This window comes from Panthera tigris, chromosome E1 (assembly GCF_018350195.1).
Source record: "Panthera tigris isolate Pti1 chromosome E1, P.tigris_Pti1_mat1.1, whole genome shotgun sequence".
NCBI lineage: Eukaryota > Metazoa > Chordata > Mammalia > Carnivora > Felidae > Panthera > Panthera tigris.
The window spans coordinates 54426472-54449678 of NC_056673.1; the positions used below are offsets into that span (position 1 = coordinate 54426472).

Sequence of the window (23207 nt, forward strand, 5' to 3'; positions counted from 1 at the left end):
AAACGCAGGCCGTTGCATCAGCGGGCTGGAGTACGGCGGTTTACGGCCAGGTCCCACTTTAGCACAACCACAGCTGCTATTAAGACCCTCAAATGCATCATCAGTGGTTCTGAACTTGGCATAATGACCGAACTCTGCCTTATCATCAGAGGGGAGGAGAAGAACAGTGTGGAAACCAAAGGGGCTGAAATTTCAGCTGCTGCCAGGCGGCCCGGAGCCCCATCACACTCCCAGAATAGCCGGGCTGGGTTCCCGGCAGCCTCCGGCCGCACCGCAGCGGGGCTTCCGGCAAGGGAGACAGAGTCAAGGCCCCAGCAGCGCCGGGGGGATCAGCGGGGACTGGACGCTGCCCAGAAGCCAGCTTGGCTGGAGCGCCCGCCATCCGTGGTGAGTGTGGCGTGTGTGACTCTCCCGTGGCACCCCGGCCTTCTCCCTCACCTCCGGGTCCTGGCTGAGTTCGAGAGTCAGGGTGCCCTCAAATCCCAGGCGGGTGGGGGGGTGGGGATCGGCAGGGGTTTGTGGGCTGCGACTGGGTCTTTTGAATGCCATTGAATGAATTGTGTTGGTGGCTGGCGGGGGCTGGTGAAGGGCTGAGTGGCTCCGAAGGCAGGCTGCCCTGTGTGCAGAGGGGATGTGAGTGACTGTAGGGGCCAGCAGCCACCCGGAGAACAGGGTTGGAGAAGGAAGAAAGGCCTCGAGAGGGAGACACATGGCCCTGCCATAGGCCAGGCAACTGCTCAGCACAGCATTGCCATGAGGCTGGCTTCTGAAGCGAAGGGACTGTCCCGAGAAGAAAGGGTAGCTGAGAAGAGGCTGGCTGTGCACTCGATGCCAGGTGCTCTGTGGCCAGTGTCCTTCTCCTGTGCAGGCCTGTCCAGATCCTTCACCTACTTATTCCCTCCCAAAGATTTATTGAAGCCCTACTATGGGCAAGGCACCAAGGGAACAGAGATGGGTCAGATACCCATCTTTCCTTCAAAGAGCTTCTACCTGTAAGATGCGTTCATTACTAAGGCAGAAGAGGAAAGAGCCGTATGAGAGGTGACAAAGGCTCTCTGCAGCATGGCCCGGAGACGGGCAATCCAGTGGCATTCCAACAAATGGGTTTTAATCCAGGGCTTGGCCTCAGTCTTTAAATCTGTAAAATGGAGGTAATGATATCGGCTCTATTGAACTCATCAAGCTGTAAGGATCAAATATATAGAGAAGACACTTAAAAGTGTTCTACAGGAGCAAGCCATTATGAGTACTGCGATATCAGACCACCTAGCTTTTCTCTGAACTTCCTGGCCTGGATTTCTGGCCCAGAGGGAGGCAGGGATCTGAGTACATGGTTCACAACAGCTGCAAGGCCAAGGCTAAACCCTGAACCTGACCTCTCTCTTCAAGAAGGCAGCCTCACTGAGTTGCTGGCCAGTCAATCCAATATTCTGCTGATATTTACTGCCTTTTTGAATTGTGTGTATAAAGCACTATCCTGGAGCTTTGAATGAAATCAGAAGCCATTCCCCACCAAGCCTATCGGGGGTTAGAGAGGCAAGATGTTTAGGCAGAAGATATAATGAACAACGCAGAGCAATGCCAGATTAGCAAATTCAAGTTAGATGGGGAGCTCTAGGGGAGCCATGGGGTGGGGTCACCAGCAAAACATTCTGTGAGGAGCACAGGACTTTGAACGGGGACTGGTTCAGAGAGACCCAGAGGGGGCATCCTGGACAGAGAATGGGGGCAGCCTGAGTAAAGCCACAGGAAGGCAAGTCCGGAGCTGACTGGACTTGGGAGCTGAACTCTCGGGCCAGAGTGGCCATTTCCTATAGGGGAAAGGAAGGGGATGAGGCTGGTGTCTGGGTTGAGTGCAGGTTGCAGAGGCCTTGAATGCCGAGCGAGCAAGTTTAGTCTTTCACTTCAAGACAGTGGGAACCAGGGAAGGTGTCAGCAGAGTGCCAGGATGAAGGCAGGGAATGTCCCCCAAAGGACAGAGGTTTGCAGGGTGACTGGTGGTGTTGGGGAGTGGTAGGAAAGCTGCAAGTGAGGTCACCAGTTTGGGGCCATTTAGCTGCTACTAGGTGAAGGATATCCTGTCCCTGAAATGTTCTCAGATGTGGGGGGCGGGAGACCCTTCCTGAAGGTAACAGGGAGCTAGATGGGGCACTGCGTATACATTTCTTTTTTGGTTTCGGAAGGGATTGGTGGGCCGAGGGGCCTGAATCCTTGGGCCTTCTGCTTTGACCCTGGTTCCTAGAGTTACTGCCTGTTGACAGCTACTGTCCAGACCTGGGCACTCAGAAAATCCAGATCTCTTCTCCACTGGGAGTTGGTTAGTGGCCACTGAGCCATGGCCAGAGGCAGCGGGGCGGGGGGGGGGGGGTGGCGGTTGGCAGAAGCAGATTTGTGGCCAATGTGGATGGGCCTGGCGTCAGGTGACATTCCAGCAGGCTCTGCCCAAAGCCCACTTCCGGGTACAATTCCAGAGGGATCATCCATGGGCAGCCAGTTGTGGTGAATTAGTGTTTAACTTGCCTGCTCCCAGGACCCTGGCTTCCTATTTCTTAAGGTGCTACCTTGGTACCTGGGTCCTTAAAAACAAACAAACAAACAAACAAACAAACAAACAAACAAAAAAACCCAGGGGGCACCTACTATTTCAAGCACCATTCCTATTAGCCTAAGAGAAAAGGAGACTTAGCCAGACAGAGTAGCCTGGGCAGTAACCAGTTAATATGGAGCCTGGGAGCAAGGAGAAGTCAAACGCACCATCTGTTTATCAGCCAGTTGTGGGGCACCCAGCCGCCTGGCACAAGATTCCAGGTACCTACCTGTCAGGGATCCAAGAGCCCCACCCCCAGCTCAATGAGAAACTGTTCTCGCTTCACTGGGGCCAGGCCACAAGACCAAGGGCACTCGACCCCCAGGGACGGGGAGGTGGAAATGACTGCTGAGAGTGATTCCGCCAGCTGAAGTTGCATCCAGGACTCATGCTACTCATGCAAGCGGGTCTCTCTAGGAAGCACAGCTGAACTCTAGCCTCCCCTGGCCACCCGGTGCCCCAAGCCAGGACATGGAATGCAGGGCATTGCTGGCCCCGGGGCGGGGGTTGGGGGGAGACGGACTTTTCCAGAAGGCACCGGGGCTTGCCTGCTTCCCAAGGCCTCCGGCTCTGGGCAGGGAAGGTGCACACTGTTTGCAAGGCCCCTGCTGTGAGGGGAAGGTCTGCAGGGAACCACCCTCCAGGGGCTGCATCTCAACTCTTGCTGCTACTGTCCTGACCTTGAAACAATGGAGCCACCACCACGTGACAGACTCTGGGCCAGACGCTGGGGACCCCAGATGAGTGAGACATGCCTCCCTCTTGTGAAAGGCACAGTCTAGTGGAGGGGGGGGGGGCGGACAACGGTTAACAAGCTTGATGAAGGTACACTAGGGTCATGATACATCAACGATGCATGATGGGCTGTGCGTAAAGGGGCAAGGCCCAGGGTTCTTTCTGGGGAAGGTGAGGAAAGCTTCACAGAGGGAGCCTGGAGCTGAGCTTTGAGGCAGAGTTGATTTTGTAAAAATTTTGGTCACAGGAAGGACAGGATGTTGGAGGAAGAAGGAAAAGCAGAGGTGAAGGCCCAGAGCATAAGGTTATTCTGATAACCGTAAAACAGAATTGAAAGGTCAGAGATGCAGGTTCTAGAAGAGTTTGGGCACTTTTAGCTGACAGGACTAAGGTTCAGAGGGGGTGCATCAGGAAAGGAGAAGCTGACCTCTGGACACCTGTGAGAGGCAGGCTGTGCGAGGAACATTCTAGATTGGGCTTCATCTGGATGTTACAGAGAGATGTGGGGGAGGGGTTATCATGCCCATGGAGAGGAAAGTGCAGGCAGGGTGCCAGAGAGATATGGTGACTTGCCCAGGTCACACAGCTGGCAGGTGGCAAAGCTGCTTCTGACCCCCGGGCCTTGTCAGTCCCTCAGACAATTGCAGCCATGGATAAAAGTGGTTCTGATGGCCCAGCACGAACTCAAGCACTGTATTAGGGGAGGCGGGGAGCTAGACACTCCCCCACAATCCATCAATCCCGGATCTCTTTGAACAGCGGGCGGGCAGTATCCACCAGGGATGGCTTCCCAAAGTGTTATTTTTTGGTGAAAAGCGGGAGTTCATAAAGGCTTAGATGCCTGTGGGTCATTAAACTGGGTGAAGGGCATATGGGGGGTGGGGTGCAAGGGACCCTGTACCTGGAGTCTTGGAAAGCAAAACTTCCCTTCTAGCCAATGCTGGCTGGTCCTGTCCGGAAGCACCGACCCCCGACCACGTGACTCACGGGGCGGGCAGTGACGGCGGTGGGGGCGGTAATCAAGATCTGGACCTCCCATCTAGCCACCCCACATCCAGCTAGGCCCTGCTCAAGGGACTCAAGCTGGGGGCCCCAGGGATCCTAGAGGCTGAAAGGGCCAGGTCATCTGCCCCAAGGGCCTTGCCTTGTTTTGAAGGCAGATCCTGTTCCAGAGTGAGATGGGGTGAAAAGGGACCCAGCAAACCGCTCTCAGAAAACTGCGCTACATTTCCACGGCTATCCACTGCTCAAGGCTGGCAGGCCTCTTCCCAAACTCCCATCGGGTGGCCAGGCACCCCATACCCCAACCTTACCCCTGCCTGGGCAGGGAATGAGGTGGGGGTAGACTTGCCTCTTGGGAGAGGCCTCTGTCCCGGAAGGAGTTCCAGAAGCTTGAAAGCAAACTGTGATGTTGGGTTGGATCCACAGCTCACCGGCTTCCAGCCCATTTCCCCAACCCCGCCCCCCGACTCGCGCTCAGAATTGGCTTTTCACATATGCTAATGAGCAACCCTCCCAGCAAACTGATTTGGGCATTAGCTGTCCTGTTAATGAAAGCTACTGGTCAGAGGCCAGAAGAACTTGCTGGGTCACTCTGGGCTCGCCCTCAGACACTGGAGGGTCGGGGAGACGTGGGGCAGGGGTGGAGTCACGGGAGGGAGACACGGAGTAGGGTACAACTTTGCAGCCGAACGCGCTCTTCCTCTTAATATTTAAAAGGAACGGAAACAATTCAGTGATCACCACACTCCCCAGACCTGCAAGCGAGGGCAAGGCACAGGGACGGAGGCAGGTTCTAGAAAACCAGGGCCCCACCGCCAGCCCCGGCCGCTAAGCAAACATTCCCTCCTGGAGTCGGAAAAGCCGGTGCGCGAGGGGAGGGGCAGGCCAGAGGTTTATCGCTCGGGCAGCTCCCGGTGATTCATGGAGTTTGACTCCTGCTGGTCGTAGATTGAGGCACCCAAACAGCCCCGGAGGTACCCCCTCACCTTTCCCCGCGCCCTCCCCCCCCGCCCCCCACCTGGCCACCGCCGGACACCCGCTGCCTCCCCTCCCCCCGCTACCCCTCCTCCCGGGCGCTGCAGGCTGTGCAAACACACCCCGCCGCCCGCCCCGCCACCGGCTGGCTCCGACCGCGCGCTGCTGGCGATCCCCCAGGCAACTCGGCGTCACGAGAACAGCACCCCGGAGACCCGGCGCCCTGCCCTCCCTCCGCGTCCCCTGGGCCCTAGCCAGGCCCAACAACCTCTCCCTTCCCGGTGCGCCGCGGCCCCTCCGGGCCTTCCGTGCCGGCTACCTAGGCCCCTCTGGGCGCCCGCGGAGCCCGCAGCCCCAGGGGAAGGCGGCCGGAAAATCTCCTCTTGTTTACTGGGCCAGAGACGTCCCAGACTGGCTTCGCTTCCCCATTTCTGTAGTTCCCTTTCTGCTGATTCCTGGGGCCGGAGGGGAAAGGGTGGCAACCCGCCGATCCACCCCGAGGCAGGGAGTGGGGGGTGGGGCGCGGAGAGGGGCGGAGGGTATTTGAACTCGTGGAAAAGTCCCGAGGGGTGGACTCGGAGTCAGGGCCGATGCGTCCCGGAGCGCAGGGACCGCGGGGGCCGGGTTAAACACTGTACCTCGGGGAACACGACCGTGAAGGCTAATTAGGACAAGTCGGAACAGGGAACGGGGACGCGGGGAGGGGAGCGCGCGCTCAGAGTTGGACTGAGTCTGGGGCGATCGCAGGAAATCCAGGCGCAGGGGAGTCGGGCCCAGGGCGACGTTTGCTCACTGTCCCGGGTGGACCTGGGCCCGGCCCACGCAGCAGGGACGCTCGCGGTTGGCCCTCCCACGCACCTTTGGTGACCCCGGGGCCGGGGAAGGGCCGCGCGTGGAGGAGGCGGACAGTGGGTGTGTGGTGTGTCCACGTGTTCAAGCTCGGGGAGGGGAGGGGGCGCAGAAGGCGTGACAAAGACGGACTTTGTGTCTGAGTGTGCGCCTCGCTCCAGCCGTGAGCAGCGCGCTGTGCCCGGCGCGTGTGCCTCTCGGGCGAGCCAGGACGAAGGTGACGGAGGCTAGGTGAGACGCACCGAGGTGGCCCCCGCTCCTGTCCGTGTGTGCGCGCTGGGACATGCGGGGCGGGAGAGCCCGCCTGCGAGGTGTGCTGGGCTGCCCCCCAAACCGCTTTCCGGAGGGAGAGGTGAGCCCGGAAAGTGAGTGCGCGTGAGTGCGCGCGCCCGCGGGCGGGGGCGTGGCAGTAAACAGCAACAACACTCACTCCAGCTCCGCCAGAAACTCGGTGCTCCCTCCTCGGCCGGAAAGTGCGCCTCGCCGGAGCCTGGAGGTGAGTCGGCTGGGGGAGGGCCGGACGGGCTTTGTTGCTGTGCAAACGGATTGCACATACCTGGAGCGCTGCGGCCGCCCGATAAGCGCTTGAATGGAGGTGATGTCACGGTGATGCCGGCGCCAGCCCACCCTCGCCCGGAGAAAGGAGCCGAGTGCGGGGAGAGGCCAGCGCTAGAAGGAGAGACCGAGCGCGGCCAGCTCAGCCCAGGTCCCGGGGAGAGGCAGGCCCTGCGCCCCGAGCCCCGAGGCCCCCGCCCGGGCCCCGCCACCCCAGGCCAGGACTGCGCCTGGCTCCGCGCCCCACGCCGAGTCCCTCTCCCCCCGCCCGCGCCCGGCTTGGCGCCGGAGGTGGCAGAGTCGGGCGGGCGGTGCGTCCCAGGTAAGGACTCCTGCCTTCCCGCTCCGCCCTCCCCTCCGCCGCCTGGGTCGGGCTGGCTGGCGGTGGGTGCGGGCAGAAGCCCGAGGGCGGAGGACCGGGGGCGGAGGACTGCGCCAACTCCGCTCGGTCGCAGAAACTTTCCAAACCGGAGCCGGCTGGGGGACGGGGGTGGGGGGAAGCCCGGCGCTGTCCCGAACCCCACAATCGGTGCCCCCTCCACTCCGGCCGCCTCTCTGCGTGAGTCCACCGTCAGCAGTGACTTATGGGCCGGCGCCCTCTCCGGTGCCCGTGGATGGGGAGGGCAGGCTTCTGTGGCCGGAGGGAATCGGTGAGAGAGGCTGGGTCCCTGCTCATTCTGTTCCGAAGGCCGGGGGAGCGCCGGTGTAGACCCCAGGAAGCGGGGAGGGAAATTCTCCGAATCTTCCTGTAGGAAGTTTGCAATCAGACCATCAAAGAGCCTCTACTTCTGGCAGCTTGGCTTCTAGATCCCTGCTCCACTCCCCACCCCCATGGCTTTTCCAGGGCCTTTTGCGGCCGCAGGGGCGTTGGGTAGCGCCCCTCCATCCACCCGCCAGCAGTTATACACCCCGGAGAAGCCAGTCATCTCAAAGGTCGCGATCTTGATCCTAAAGCACAGGGACCAGAATGTGTCACAATAGGGTTTTGTGCTTCTGGAGGTCCCCACCTTGTGTCTTTCTATGTTTGGGGGGGGGGGGAATGTTGGGAAGTAGGGCACATTCCAGAGTGGCATTCCAGAGCAGACCCTTGGATTGAACACTTCCACGTTTCAGAATACTCAGGAAATTTTGGCCCAAAGGCCCACTTGATGTGGAGTCAAGGATGAGATTCCCAGAAGCCCCTCCCTCCCCAACCTGGAGACCCCTGGACCTGAGTAAGATGATATGGCCTAAGTACCTAAGTACCGGACTCCAGAAAGGGGGGGAGGGGAGTAGGGAGAAGGGAAGGAGGTGGGAGCACTGTAGGTAGGTCCTAGCGTTTCTCCTGCTGGTCTTCTCAGTGCTGGCAGATGGGGAGGGGGAGGTAGGAGGATGTTCTGTAGTATCCCTGGGTGAGCTTAGGTGCCTTTGAGGGGGCTATCAAAGGTCATGGCATCCTTAAATGTAACCACTGGCTGTGTGTCTTTATCTTACTCTGTATCCTTGAGCCTAAGAGATTCAGACTGGGGCAGTGAGAAGCCCATGGTGCCCTCTTCAGGATGGTCTCCCAGGCCCTAGGTGTTCTCAGATTCTGATGTGAATGGTAGGGGGTGAGGAAGGGGTTGTTCCAGAAAGGTGAGAGGGCCTGACCGCCTCTGATCAAGCCAGTCAGGGCCAGCTGGGCCTCTGAACCCACCGGTGCCTTGGAGGCCTCTCTGCTTCCCCCTGGAGAGGGAAAGAGGGAGGAAGGGGATTCTGGAACTGGATTGGGCTGACTCAGACCAGAGCTGGGGGCTGAGTAGCTCAGCTGGGGAAAGGCCGATTTCAGAGGTGATTAAAAATATTTGTATGACTGATTCCAGAGAGGTGAAGCAAAAGGGCCCCTTTGTCCAGAAAATAATCTGAGACTGGGCTATGCCGCAGCGGTGGTGTAGGAGAAATTCATGGGGCAGAAAGAAGTCCCCCTCCCCCTCCCGTCCTTGGTCCCACTGAGAATCTTGAAGCAAGGAGATGTGACTCCAGAATGAAGAAGGCAGGGGAGAAATGGGCACCGAGTCTGTTCAGCGAATGTTTTTTAAATGCCTCCTGTGTTCAAGGCACAGCGCCAGGTGTTGCAAGGATGCTAAGATAAACAGGTCTTGTCCAGTGCCCTCCCAAACCTTCCAGCCTCATAGGGGAGACATACACACAGAATTTTAACCATCAAGGCTCAGAAGACAGCTGGGAAGTGCAGGGCTTAGGGACCCGGTGGAGGGAGAGTCTCTAGGCAGAGCTGGGTCCATTTCTAAAAAGTCCTTCCCCCTTCTCCACCATCTAAAAGATGGCATGGGTTGACTGGCTGAATCTGCACTCCTGGAGGTCAAAGGACCAGTGCTGAACTCTTTTGAGCTTCCTGCTCTAAATCTGCTGGCTTCCAGGGATCGCTGCCCTAGGCCTGAGTTGCTGTATTCCTATGTTTACCCTCACCCTTGAATTTCCAGGGGAATCAGAAAAATGGATTGTATCAGGGTGGGAATGGTTTGTTTCATCTGGGGCTGGTAAGTTTCAGGGCACCTGGGCAGTTTGGTCCCGGGATGGGGAGGAGGAGAGGAAACAAGTTCCTGTTTCCTTCTTTGGAAGTTCCCACACTGGCAGTGCTGAGAAGGTAGGAGGCTGCTGGATGCCATCAGGGTAAAGGCATGTACTCCAAAGCAAGATGGACCCAGAAGAATAAATGACAGAGGGGTTGCAGAGCTAAATGGGACCGGGCTTGGGGTTTTTTTTGTAATGATATGGCTGTTATCAGATATGAACTTGTAGCGAATTGGTATCCTTTCCCCTCACCTCCAACCTTAGATGTTATTTTGGAAACGATCTCCCAGACCTGTCCATTATGGCTTGTTACCTTTGGCCTTGATCTTTCAACAGGGGTGAACGTGTCCTCAACAAATCGATTGCCTGTGCTTTTTGCCAGGTTGAAATTGTAAAGCACAGCCCTGGTTATGCCGCCTTGGTGCAAAAAACCAACCTTCCGTGGCTCCTCATTGCCTTCAGAAAAATGCCCCAAACTCCTTCCCTGTAGCATTTCTAGTCTGTCGCTAGCCACCTGCAGTCTCCCTTTACAAACTCAGTTCATACTTGAAGTTGATTAAATACTGAATAAAACACTGTTGAAAGATCTTCTCCATTCTGTCTTTTCTGACCCCTCAGCGCAAGGCTTCCTCCTCTGTGTCTTGTGGCACCTTTTTCCCCCCAGAGGCAAATTCTGTTGTGGGGCACTTATTTTCTCATACCTTATTATGGCTCATATTTTCTCATACCTTATCTCTCCTACTGGATTTTAAAAACCATCAAGTCAGGGACTGTATTTGTTCATCTTTGTAGTTTCCAGAGCTTGGGCTTTGTTCCCCTTCCCTCCCCTGGCCCCTCCCCCCTCAGATGCACAGTAAATATTTTCTGATTTGGAATAATCACCTGTTCTAAATGGGGACCCAGCGCAAGGTGGTGGAGGGGGGAGAAGTGCTTGAAGATGTGCAAATACCTGGGGGCCAAATCGGAGTGGCTTTTCTCAGGGCTCACTTCCACATCTCCAACTTTACCACAAGTTCTGGCTGCTTTGCTGTGAGCCCCAAACGCCCAAGATGGGGTTAAATGCTTAGGAACCCATAGCATGTAATCTGCAAATTATATCCCCTGGAGTGGTTCAATGTTCCTCCTTACCCATGAATCCTCTGCTCTTTCTTTCCGGCACTTGTAAATATGGTTTATGCGTTATTGATTTACGATTACACAAAGTCTCCTACAAAAGCTTATTTAAATGTCGATGCAGGGGAAGGCACGGTGCTTTTGCACTACAAGTTAAGAGAAACTGAGCTCTGTGACCATGCAGTTTTTTAGGAACGCAGTAAAGATGTTAGTTTATGAAGAGTTAACGATAGGTCGTATCTGGGGGAAGGAAATAGCAAGCTTAACTGAAAAATGAAGTAGCTCAGAAGGTCGAGATATCGACGGTATTTTCAAGGGGCTTGTAGGATATGTATTAAAGGACTTTGAAAATTGATGCACTTTTCTTATGTCAATTTCACTTTATCCATGAGTTTCTATTTTCCCTGATCCAGTAACAATACTCTTCCACTTCTCAATTATGGAGAGACGACGTTTCTACTGACTGGGATACAGGACTTTTGTTCACCTGTTAGAAATTGGGTAACGGGGTGGGGGGGGCACCTGGGTGCTCAGTTGGTTAAGCATCTGACTGTTGGTTTTGGCTCGGGTCATGGTCTCATGGTTCGTGGGATCGAACCCCACGTCGGACTCTGCTGACAGTGCACAGCCGGCTTGGATATTCTCTCTCCCGCTCTCTCTGACCCTTCACTGCTTGCTCGCTCACCCGCTCGCTCTCTCTCAAAATAAATAAATAAATAAATAAATAAATAAATAAATAAATAAAAGAGAGATCAGGTTAACCAGGGATGGTGAAAACATACGGGGGTAGGTATCACCACCCCCAAAGGAGGAAGAAAGGAAGTGGGAAGAGGAGGATCATGCCATTCCCCCACGAGCCACTAGCGGTCATTATCAGCCCAGGAAAGCTTGGTTGCTGTCTTTCTGGAGGGTTCTGTAGGACCCCAGAAGTGAGAGAGGAAGAGGCAGGGTTACAACTAGTTACTTGAACATAACGGGTGATATGATGTGCAGTACCTACGTTTCATAGTATTTTTGAACTTGGCTTTTTTTTTTTTTAAGTTTATTTATTTTGAGAGAGAGAGAGAGAGAGAGAGAGAGAGGGAGAGAGAGAATCCCAAGCAGGCTCAGCGGTGTCAGTGTGGAGTCTGATGCGGGGCTCGATCCCACAGACTGCGAGATCATGACCCGAGCTGAAATCAAGAGTCAGAGGCTTAACTGACCGAGCCACCCAGACCCTTGAACTTGGCTCTTTAGAACATTTAGAACATTTAGATTTAGAACATTAGATTCTCTCTTTAGAACATTTAGAACATTTAGATGTTCTCCAGGTAAATGTAAAGTCTCTCTTTGGACAGCTCACTGATTGGATGTTTCATTTCTCAAGAACCTGACACGTTCTTGACCTCCACTTCACACAGGGAACATCCAGCTGTTCTTGAGAGCGGGGGTTTCATTTTCTTTGCTGCTTAGCACTTGGTAGAGCCGCTGTTGGGACTGGTGCGATGCGGAGTACGTAGAGTGATCAGTTACCTTCCTGGTATGGATGAAAGATCTCTTTTTTGCCTTCTAGCCACTGCGCCTTAAAGTCTTCCATGATAGATGAGTTCTTGCATTGCCCTTGTCTGGTTCTTGCTTTTAAAATGTTAATGCCTCATAGGAGGATTTTTGCATGAAGTCATTAAGTCCCTAGCTGAGAAATTCGTTTATTTTATCCTTGACTCCAGCAATTGAGCTAGACAAAGAAGTTTGGATTCGGAAGAGGAGAGCTGGCCTGAAAAGTGGGCAGATGAAGGGCAGAAAAGGGAGGTGACAGGGAGGAATCCAAGGGAACTGTCTTCTTCATCTTTTCTGGCCGCAGGCTGCACCCTGTCACGGGTGCTCGTTAAGTACGCGTTGCGTGAATGAGTACGTGGCAGATTGGCCATGGACGTGGGTGTCACAGGGGCAGAGTTGAGGGGCACGGCATCGGGCCTGTTGAACTCTGGGAGTCTCAGGGCAGAGACAAAGTGCTAAATGGGTGGTATGCTTGGTTTTGACTTGCTCACAAACCCTCACACCAGCTACCAGAGCTCAGGGAATATTCGGATGCTGGATAGGCTAAGGGAACAGGGAACCTGAAAATTCAGTGACACTTTTCTCCTTTTCCATGACGAGGGACAGAGATGACAAATGGGCTTCATCTCACTTGCCTCTCTGGTCAGTCGATAGGCCTCCCGGGAGTTCTGTGTCAAGAAGGATTCTGAAGCTCAGGGGACAGTCTCGTCATCAGCTTGCACTGGCTGCCCTGGTTCAGGAGAGGGGAAAGCAAGAGACCCGTGCGTCCGAATCTGGCCGGCCTTGGAGGACTGATTTTACCTTTTCTTGCTCTATCTCTAGGGACCCAGCTGGAGCCTGGCCTGGGAGCCAGGATGGCCATCCCTAAAGCCTTGCTGACATGCCTGGGGCTGCCCCTCTTCCTATGCTCAGGGGCCCAGGCCCAGAATCATGTGCCACCCGGCTGCAGCCCGGACCTCAACCCCCTCTACTACAACCTGTGTGACCGCTCTGGGGCTTGGGGCATTGTCTTGGAGGCAGTGGCTGGGGCGGGCGTTGTTACCACTTTTGTCCTCACCATCATCCTTGTGGCCAGCCTCCCCTTTGTGCAGGACACCAAGAAGCGGAGCCTCCTGGGGACCCAGGTATTCTTTCTGCTGGGGACCCTGGGCCTCTTCTGCCTCGTCTTTGCCTGCGTGGTGAAGCCGGACTTCTCCACCTGTGCCTCTCGCCGGTTCCTCTTTGGAGTTCTGTTCGCCGTCTGCTTCTCCTGCCTGGTGGCTCACGTCTTTGCCCTCAACTTCCTGGCCCGGAAGAACCATGGGCCCCGGGGCTGGGTGATCTTCACCGTGGCCGTGCTGCTGACCCTCGTGGAGGTCATCATCAATACCGAGTGGCTGATTATCACGCTGGTCCGGGGCGGTGGCGAGGGCGGCCCTCCGGGCAACGGCAGCGCTGCCTGGACCACGGCCTCCCCGTGTGCCATCGCCAACATGGACTTTGTCATGGCGCTCATCTACGTCATGCTGTTGCTGCTGTGCGCCTTCACGGGGGCCTGGCCAGCCCTTTGTGGCCGCTTCAAGCGCTGGCGCAAGCACGGGGTTTTCGTGCTGCTCACCACGGCCACCTCCATCGCCATCTGGGTGGTGTGGATTGTCATGTACACTTACGGCAACAAGCAGCACAACAGTCCCACCTGGGACGATCCCACGCTGGCCATTGCTCTTGCCGCCAATGCCTGGGCCTTTGTCCTCTTCTACATCATCCCTGAAGTCTCCCAGGTGACCAAGGCCAGCCCAGAGCAAAGCTACCAGGGGGACATGTACCCGACCCGGGGCGTAGGCTACGAGACCATCCTGAAGGAGCAGAAAGGCCAGAGCATGTTTGTGGAGAACAAGGCCTTTTCCATGGACGAGCCGGCCTCAGGTAAGTGGAGGAATCCCCTCCCCACCTGCCCGTCTTTCCTTCTGCACTGCTTGTGGCAGGACACGGGGCTGTTTTCCTGGGCAGAATGGAAGTTTCTTGGGTTTATCTGTAATTTCCTGCCTGAAACTCCCTGAATTCCAGATTTGAAAAGTTTTTTTTTTTTCCTGTACTTTTTTTCATGAATGTATTTTCACTCTAAAATTTCAAACACCACGGATAAAACTCCCCTCCACCACCCAGCTGTCTTCCCAGTTCTACTCCATTCTTTCCTGTTCCGTCTTTAGAACGATAACCACTGATCGTGTACCTCCGCAGGCCTCAGTTTCCCCACTTGCAAAATGGGGCTGATAATGGTTCCTGTTAAATAGGATTCTTGCGAGGAGTAAATTCATGCATGTGCTCGGCACTAGGAAAGTACTCTAGAAGTATTAGCTATTAGCTGTGTGTATTGCCATTATTTTACTATTGTTAGTACCCTCCCAGGACTTGTTTTTCTCTTAGGTATACATTCATAGTCTTGGTTTCTGTTAAAAGTCTTCCCAGCTAAGATTTTCTTCTTTTTTTTTTTTAATCTTTATTTTTGAGAGAGGGAGAGAGAGACAGAGTGTGAGCAGGGGAGGGGCAGAGACAGAGGGAGACACAGAATCTGAAGCAACCTCCAGGCTCTGAGCTGTCAACACAGAGCCTGATGTGGGTCTCGAACTCACAGACCATGAGATCATGACCTGAGCTGAAGTTGGATGCTCAGCTGACTGAGCCACCCAGATGCCCCTCTTCTTTTTTTTTTTTTAATGTTTATTTATTTTGAGAGAGAGAGAGAGAGAGATCCAGCAGGGGAGGGGCCGAGAGAGAACGAGAGAGAAACCCAAGCAGACTCCAAGCTGACATCATCGAGCCGGACGCGGGGCTGGAACTCACAAATCGTGAGATCATGACCTGCGCCGAAATCAGGAGTCGGACGCTTAACTGCTTGAGCCACCCAGGCATCCCAAGATTCTGTTCATTTTATTAAAAACTCTGTGCCACATACCAGTCTAAGCAGCACCCACTATCCAGCTGGCTTGTCCCCAAGCTCCTGTCACGGCTCTTTGTTAATGGGATGGGGCTGTCCTGTTGGAGCCCAGCACTAGGGGTGCCGGCCAGCCATACAGCCTTGGAGGGGTCGGGCTGAGGGGGTTCTGGAATTGGAAGAGGCAGGGGTGGGTGAGGTTTCTGCAGCCTGTGCCAAGCCCCCTCTGGGAGTAGCTGGAGAAGCAGGCAGTGGGGGTGGGGTGGGGGATGATTCTCTGGGACCCTTGGCCAGTTGAGTTCCCAGTTTCCCAAGGGAAGAGTATTTCTCTGGCATTTGTTAGTCTAGCCGTTACTGAGCACCTACTGTGTGCCACGAGCCGCGCCTTTCCTGATGTGTCCTGTGGCGTGCGGTCTCGCGTGATTTCTTAGCCAGCTGGCTACAGCCCCTTCACCCGACATGACCAGGAACTAGAGGTACAGAGCCCTGACCCCCACGCCCAGACTGGGCTGATTAAGATGTTTGGGGGCTTAAGGCTTTAATGCCCGACTGTCAGTCACCAGCTCTGGGGTCTCTGCTAGAGGTGCGAGCCAGAGGCAGGGAAAGCTCTAGAATTAGAACTCCCTGCCTCTTTACAAACTGAGACGCCCATAATCTCGATCTGGGGGAAAGGAGTGATCCTTGTCCTGCCTGGCACTTGACCTTTGATCTGCCCACTGGGGTGGCCCTGGGCACATACCCGAGCAGGACCGATTAAGCGCTTTGCGGGGGAGGGGGATGGGGCAGGGGGCAATTGGTGAGGCTGGGGGGGAGGCGGGGCTTGTGTGCACACTTGGGCAGGACCTTCCCTGCCCACCTCTGCTGCCTGGCCCAGAAGCCCCAGCAGTACTCAGCCTTTGTCCTCTCAAGGCGAACACTTCTGGGGCTGTGAGGGTTTTTCTTTTTCTTTCTTTTTTTTTTTTTCTAAATGGAAAAATCAATGGAGCCGACCCAGCACTTAGGAAGCCAGCCCTGTATAGTTGTGGTCCCTCAGAGCCGCGGGCCATCAGTCTGCAGGAGACAGACAGCCGCCCGCCTCTCCTTGAGGCACAGCCTGCTCTCGGGCCCCAGGGGTTGGTCAGCAGCTTTCCTCCGACACCCTGGGAACCCCAGCAGGGGAGAACAGATCGGGATGCCAGCTGGGCCAAGGCCTGGGGAGGTATTCCTGGAACTGAAAATCATTCTGGAAACTTGCCAGCGTGCCACAGGACGGGAGGTACACTCAGTCCTCCTGGTGGGGCTCTGGGCCGTGGCGTCCTGGAGGGTCAGCATCCAGTTCTGCTTTGTGACGACGTGAGGAGTCTCAGGCTGTGGGGTCTCTGCTGTGCCTACCCTAGTGTCTAGCAGCTGGCCTGCAGTGATAGAGGCCAGCGCTGGAGCCTGGCCATCTTGGAAGGCGGCCGAACGAAGGCCCATGTGCCCCTCTTGGCCTCTGGCCCCGCAGGGCGGATGGGGATGTGGAGGTTGCTGACAGGAGCAGTTTTCTTTGCTGAAGTGGGGGGAGGGGGTGGTCCTCACACGGCAGGGGGGCCTGAGGGGAAGGCAGGCAACATCCTGCTTGCCTTGATTCCCGACAGAGGCATGCTGGGCTCTTGAGGGGCCCCCACACCTGCAGCCTTACCTCCAAGCTGGCCAACCCCGGCCAGGCTTCCTCCCTGGGTTCGATGTCCTCCCTGGGCAGGTGAGACCCCCCCGCTTCCCTCTGTGTGCTCCCCTTGGGGAGCCCTGCCTGAGAGTCCAGCCTCCAAACGGCTCCTGTGTTTCTTCGCAGCTAAGAGACCGGTGTCCCCATACAGCGGGTACAATGGGCAGCTGCTGACCAGTGTGTACCAGCCCACCGAGATGGCCCTGATGCACAAAGGCCCGGTGAGTGGGGTCCCAGGGTCTCTGTGACCCTGCTGGGGTCACGGAGCCCAGCCTGAGCGGGCAGGTGCAGAGGCCGTGTGGCCAGCGCAGGGTGGGGTGGGGTATGGATGGAGAAGGCTGGCTTCTCCCTCTGATGCATCAGGCTCAGGGAACCAAGCGGGGCTCCTGATGCCCTTTTTCCGGAGTTGTATACACCGCCCTCAGCTTCACCGCAGTGGGACCTGCCCCGTGTCATGGAGCGTCGCACAGTGACTGGGGTCCCTTGCTGTGGAGAATGCAGAATAGGCCCTCTTTGAGCTGGTGGAGGTGCCAGCTTTACCCTAAGCAGCTTAGGGAAGGACAGAGGAAGGTCTCAGCCAGGTAGGTAGGTAGGTGTCATTCTTTGGTGCCCCCAAAGGCACAGAGGACCCCAAAGCAGATCCAGGTTAGTATTAACTCCTCGACCACAGCTGTCCCAAGAGGGCCCAGGCTCCCTTCCCCCCACAGGCAGGAGAAGGCAGCTCTCAACCTCACCCCCCCACCCCCCAACAGTGGGTTCTGGAAACCAGATGCTCCATTAGCCAGCGGGGGGTGGGAACAGGAAGACAGGGGTTTAGATTTTCACTCACTCCATATATGTTCCTTCTCCCGGGCTGGCAGTCACTGTGGGGAGAGGTCAGTGACCCGCCTTGGCAGGATGCTGGGAACCGGAAACGAGGGAGGTCAGCGGGGTGGTGTTCTCATCCCGCCCCCCTTCCCTGCCGTGAGCCCCTGGGGTGGGGGGCAGGGTGCAGTGAACATCTGAAACTTACAGTCCCAGACCCTTCCTTCTCCCGAAGCTGAACCTGTGAACCTGCAGCCGGGCACTGGGAGGGGAGGGAGTCTCTGAAGGACATTGAGTTTGCTGGTTACAGCCTCCGAGGCTGTGGAACCCCTCCCTCTCCCCCACCCCTGGATCCTTCCTTCAGCGGATGCCCCAGCCTTGCCACCCTTCACTCACCTGTGCACCTGAGTCCTGCTTCCCTGAGTTGCGGGTAGGATCTGGACGGACAGGGATATTTCCTCTGATGTGGTGATTCTCAAAACGTGGTCTCCAGATTCCTCAACCCCCCCGCCTCCCGCCCCCAGCATTACCATCACCGGGGAACTTGCTATAAATGCAAACTGGATGGGGCTGGTGGTTAGCATCTCTTCAGTGGTATCATCTTGATAACTTGGAATCTGCCACATGGGGAGTACCCGCCCACAGAAATCAGTGGAACGTTCCCTCCCTCCTCACCCCAGGTAAACATTTACCAGGCCACCACTGGGTTGGATCCTGACTAGGTGTTGGCTGTGGCTTAACAAACTGCCCAGGTGATTCTGTTGCACACCCAGGTTGGAGAACCACCCATCTAGATGTCCCTGGAGCTAGATGTCCCCCCAGGGGAGCTGGGGGTTGCAAACCAGCAGGAGGAGCACCTGGGGCCCGAACCTGGGTGCAAACGAGTGGAAGGACCAGCCGGTTCTGATGAGACAGAAGGCGGCTTGGGACCCTGAAGCGGCAGGGGTTTCGTGGTGGGTCTTTCTGTAACGATAAGGCAGGTGGGGCAAGGAGTTCACCTTCCCTCCAGGGTGAGAGCTGGGCCGGGTGCCTCTGGGCCCTTCTCACCCCACAGTTGTCTCCCCTCCACAGGAATAGGGTCATCACAGCTCTAGCCAGGTTCCGGGCAGAGAATTTGTTGTGTGTGTGTGTGTGTGTGTGTGTGTGGTTTTTTGTTTTTGTTTTGCTTTTTTGTTCTTCAGTTTATTTTGAGAGAGAAAGAGAGAGAGATGCGGGAGGTGCAGAGAGAGGGAGAGAATCCCAAGCAGGCTCTGTGCCAACAGTGCAGAGCCCGATGTGGGGCTCGAACTCACGAATCCGAAGATCCTGAAGATCCTGATCTGAGCTGAAACCCAGAGTCAGACGCTTTCACCGACTGAGCCTCCCAGGCGCCCCGAGAATTTGGGTTTTAAGTCTCCACATCTGACTAGCCGGCCCAGGCTTCAAGATGAGAAACGTGGGCTAACCGAAGGCTGTCCTCGGCCAGGCAGACAGCAGCTGTGACTGCCAGGCGGTGTAGTGCCATTTGGAGGCCTCCGGGAAGAGTCTGGGGAGACGGGCGCCTGGGAGCGTTACCAGGCAGGCAGTTGCACTCAGTATGTGGTTCACCCTCCACTGGGCCCCAGGATTTCCCTAAGGCATTGGGAGCAGGAGGGAGGGGGCTTGAGCAAAGGGTCCTTCGGAGAATCATTGTGAAGCCCCAGGACCGTCTGAGGTGACAGGCGCCTCCTCTGTGTCTAGAGGCCTGGAGCTCTGCAGGGTGAGGCTTGAGGTCAGAGGCCAGCCCCTCCGCTTCCAGAAGTGGGGACACTGCTGGGGGAGGCGGGGGGGGGGGAGCAGGGAGGGGGCAGCTGGCAGGCACGGCCCCGCAGGAAGCAGAGTGTTTGTGCGTCCGCCCTGGCGGAACCTGGCTGTGAGACCTCCTGTCCTTCCTTCCAGTCTGAAGGAGCTTACGACGTCATCCTCCCACGAGCCACCGCCAACAGCCAGGTGATGGGCAGTGCCAATTCCACCCTGAGGGCCGAAGACATGTATGCGGCCCAGAGCCACCAGGGAGCCACATCGCCGAAAGACGGCAAGAACTCCCAGGTCTTTAGAAACCCCTACGTGTGGGACTGAGTCGGCGGCCAGGAGAAGGCAGGCAGATTTGGGAAGGGCCCTGCGGGGACCTGGCCCTGGAGAAGAGCCCACTGCTCTCCTACTTCCCTGACCCCTCAGTGGCTCCGGGCGACTGTGCCCCAGAGCCAGGAAAGCCCTCCCTGTCTGCCAGTGTTTGGGCGGGTGCAGGGGGGGGGTGTCCCAGGGCCCCCCACTCCCCCCCCCCCGAATCCTCGGTGTTTGTGGAGTTGAGAAGCTCACCTTAGCTTCATGCTCCAGCCAGATAGTGTTCTTCTTGGGGGTGGTGGCCAGTCAGTGCCAACACTTTCTGGAATCTTCCAAGAGATTCCTGCAACCTCGAGAGGTTTCTCAGGAGCGTCTGTCCTGGGTCTTGCTCCTCTGTGAGGAGCAAGGGTGCCTAATAAACACGTTTTTGCTTTATTAGCCCTTCCTCTGGGAATGTCGTTTCTGACCTGGGCTCTTGGTCACCGAATGGGCCTCCTCCTTTTACGGGCTGTGGGTGGTTCCTCTTTCTCCCTCCAAATCCAGTTCGTGTGAAAGCTGCTGCCGATGTTTCCTTCCATGCAAGCAAGTAGCTGACGCCTGTACCCAGGGAAGGAGTCTGCAGCTGAGCCTGGGTAACCCTGCAATTAGAACGAATTTGGGGCCCAGCTCCTGTGTGGGGTCTAGTCCAGCTCTGGGTTTATCTGAAATCAGGCAGTTTTCCTCCAGGACCCCCTCCACCTGCCATACGTGAGGCCAGAGCAGGGAAGGCAGGGGCCCGCCATCAGGCAGCTCTGTGGGTAAGGTGTGGGTAAGGGAAGCTAGGCCGACTTCAGACCCTCTTCGGGGCAATGGCCGTCAAGGTCCTTTAGGGGACGAGGCGGAGAATCGTCGCCTCGTGCCATTAGAGCACACTGTGCACTGGGACTTGTTTACAAAGTGGGTTTCCAAAGGTGGAAAGGGTCGGCCGGTTCTGGTTGGTTTCATCCCTGGGCAGTTATTAACATGTTCACTTGCTCAGTCCTTCACTGTAAACACAGCCTTTCCACATCAGCTCATTTTATTTTTTATTTAAAAAAAAAAAAAATGTTTTTTAGCGTCTATTCACTTTTGAGAGAGAGAGAGAGAGACAGAGCGTGAGCTGGGGAGGGGCAGAGAGAGAGGGAGACACAGAATCCCAAGCAGGCTCCAGGCTCCGAGCTGTCAGCACAGAGCCCGATGGGGGGCTTGAACCCACAAACCACGAGATCTTGACCTGAGCCGAAGTCAGACGCTTAACCGACTGAGCCACCCAGGTGCCCCCACATCAGGTCATTTCAAACCTCGTAGCTGTCCAGAAAGATGGACAGGACAGTATTCTGTCCTCTTTGTGGAGTCAGCATCCCAGAATCGTGCCATTGTAGGGTTGGACAGGGCCTTAGAGGCAAGTTAGGGGTTTCGAGGTCCTGGGCCCTCTCACAGGTAAATAGACTGAGCCAGAGAGGCCACACAGCCTCTAGAAGTGGCCACCCCAAGACCAGCCAGGTTGTCTTTGAGACCCATCTTCCTAGGCCTACCCTGGGATGGCCAGTAGGCCCCAGTGGCCGGGGCCTGGATGAGCGCAGAGCTTTGACCCTTGAACACCGGCTCAGGGCTTTGCAAAGGGGCTGCCAAACCCGCCCCTCCCAAGCTTGGGAATGTTTCTCCCCAGCTGGTCAGAAGCTATTTTCTGACACCGGTTGCAGGGAAAAAACAAATGTCTCTATTGGAAGGGAGAGAAAGGTTGCCGGAAGAAAAACAAACTTCTCCCAGAGTTTCCCTTCTATGTCAGATTGCACCAGCCCCCCCGGGGCCTCAGACACTTTTTTTAGTAAAAGTCAGTGCTTGGGCCCCGAGCAGTAGGGGGGGTCCCCTTTGACTCTTGTTCTTTCTGGTTGCTTTAGGCTCAGTCCCCGCAAAATAAAACAAGATGGTAGAAGCCCTCCTCCCTGAACCACACGCCGTCCTGATGTCCTCAGGCCTCTGTCCAGGCTGGGCAGGGCCCAGCACCTCTCCCGCCCTTGTCATTGGAGCTGGGAGGGACCGGAGGCCACCACCCTGAAGCAGTGGACTGAGTGGGTACCTGTGAAGCCCCGAGGTGTGTGGCTGGGGCCCCAGGGCCAGCCCAGCCTTTCCTGGTCCCCAAGTGACTGAGGCCACAAGGATCTGCAGAACTGCTAGGCCTGCCTCCGTCCCCCGTCAACGCCCTTCCCCCCCAGTCACAGCCCGTGTGCCCCCATGCTGTGGTTCTCCAGATGGCCATCCTCAGATGCCCTGTCTTCACGCCCTGGGCCTTCCGGCTGTTTTGGTGTCCAACATCAGCTTGCCCCGCCTGCGCCTGGGTGAATCTCCTCCGTGAGTGTTGGGAGCAGAGCCCTGGCAGAACTTGGCTCCCGTCTTTCTCATCAGGGCCTCCTGCCGCCACCTGGACCGTGGAAGGCCCCTGAGCTGGGACAGAGCTCAGCCCGAGGCCTACGCAGACACCGCTCCTCTTCGCGGCTTGTGGGTGCTGGGTCTCAGCCCCTTTGGTGCTTCCCTCACGTGCCCCTTTACGCCACAGCCCCATGCCTTCCCCACCTGCAACCGACCGGGGTGCATCGAGACACAAGGTGGGGTCTGGGGCCGCATTCTCAGGGGCCAGTTGAGAGTCCCAGGCCACGTGGGTTGGGGTCTCCACTGCTCACAGAACTGGGACTTGGCTGAGGTACACATCTCTGCTGGCAGTGTTCTCTCCCATGACATGCTCCAGAGGGTCCTGATGGCCACGGAGGGAATGGAGGGGGGGCATCCTTTAGGACCTGATGACGGTGGCACCGAGGACGGAGATGTGTGTACAGCTGGAGACTCGTGGGGACGAGGTCTTCTGACTTGGTCCTGCCCTCAGGTACCAGACAGAGCGGGCTGGTCTGAGGGGGCCTCCCCTGGCGCATGGCTGGAGCTCAGTGCTCAGCGCAAGAGTTGCCTCTGGGGGCCCAGGGTGAGGCAAAGAACCAGAGTAGGACCTGACCTTGCCCTGTAGTCCGCCCACAGCTCTCCAGCGCTACCCTCCTGCCCCTAAGCAGGCTGTGCCTTTGTTAACTGGAATATTTTTCCGGAGCTAAATTGGGCTAACAGGTCCTGCAGAGAGAGTAGCCATAGACTGTGTGTGACAGCACGTCCCCCCCCCCCCCCATTACCGATCCCTGTACTGGGTTACTTACCTCCATGAATGGTGCATTACGTCCCTCTGATGGAGGGGAAGGGGGAGCTCTGTGCACCTCAGGCTTCTCTTGATCTAGGTTAGCGGCCCCAAGATCCCTCACAGTGAATAAAGGCACTGTCTTTGCTTTTCAACGTGATAGTCTCCTGTGAGTCCTGGCCCCGCCAGGCAGTCCCGAAGAGCAGCCTGCGGTGAATGTGGGTTTGTTCATAGCCTGAGTCCTCCAGGGATCCATGCGTAGGCTTGGGAAGATGGGCTCCTGAAAGATACAGGCTACCCTGGCTTAGTTAGGGACACCCAGTGGCTCTGCTCCCTCCAGTCCTTGGCCAACTGGAGACAATAGGTGTGTTTTTAGGAGGAAGGTGCCTTCCCCCAAGTGGTCCAGCTACATCACAAACGAGCCTGGAATGGGAAAAAACTAGAAGAGTCTAGAACCTGTTGCCGGTGACATCAGACCTTGGTAAATTTCACACCGACCAGCCACTCAGCTGGAAGCAGAGTAGTTTGGACCCTCACTGCTCAGAATCAGATGACTTCATCCTCTGTGAGGAATTATAACCACAGAAACCCGGTGTGTTCGTTGAGAATTTTTCTGGGATTTCATAAT

General features: G+C 56.4%; 1 protein-coding gene and 1 long non-coding RNA gene across 6 annotated transcripts; one reads left to right on the forward strand and one right to left on the reverse strand.

The window, feature by feature from the left end:
- Positions 1-301: 301 nt before the first annotated feature.
- On the forward strand, positions 302-22602 carry GPRC5C (G protein-coupled receptor class C group 5 member C). 5 transcript variants are annotated; one of them, XM_007091215.3, is made up of 5 exons: positions 302-387; positions 12725-13807; positions 16627-16721; positions 19222-19371; positions 21306-22602. In XM_007091215.3, the coding sequence occupies exons 2-5, from the start codon at positions 12757-12759 to the stop codon at positions 21336-21338; spliced, it is 1329 nt and encodes a 442-aa protein (XP_007091277.1). In that variant the 5' UTR covers positions 302-387; positions 12725-12756; the 3' UTR covers positions 21339-22602. The 5 variants fall into 5 exon arrangements, with proteins under 5 accessions (XP_007091277.1, XP_042822681.1, XP_007091279.1 ...); XM_042966747.1 differs by lacking the exon at positions 302-387 and adding an exon at positions 5027-5298; XM_007091217.3 differs by lacking the exon at positions 302-387 and adding an exon at positions 6241-6644.
- On the reverse strand, positions 19235-22685 carry LOC122233594. Its single transcript, XR_006211226.1, has 3 exons — positions 22602-22685; positions 19642-20024; positions 19235-19296 (listed from the first exon to the last, which is right to left on the reverse strand). It is a non-coding gene; the product is annotated as an uncharacterized LOC122233594 (long non-coding RNA).
- Between the last annotated feature and the right edge of the window lie 522 nt (positions 22686-23207).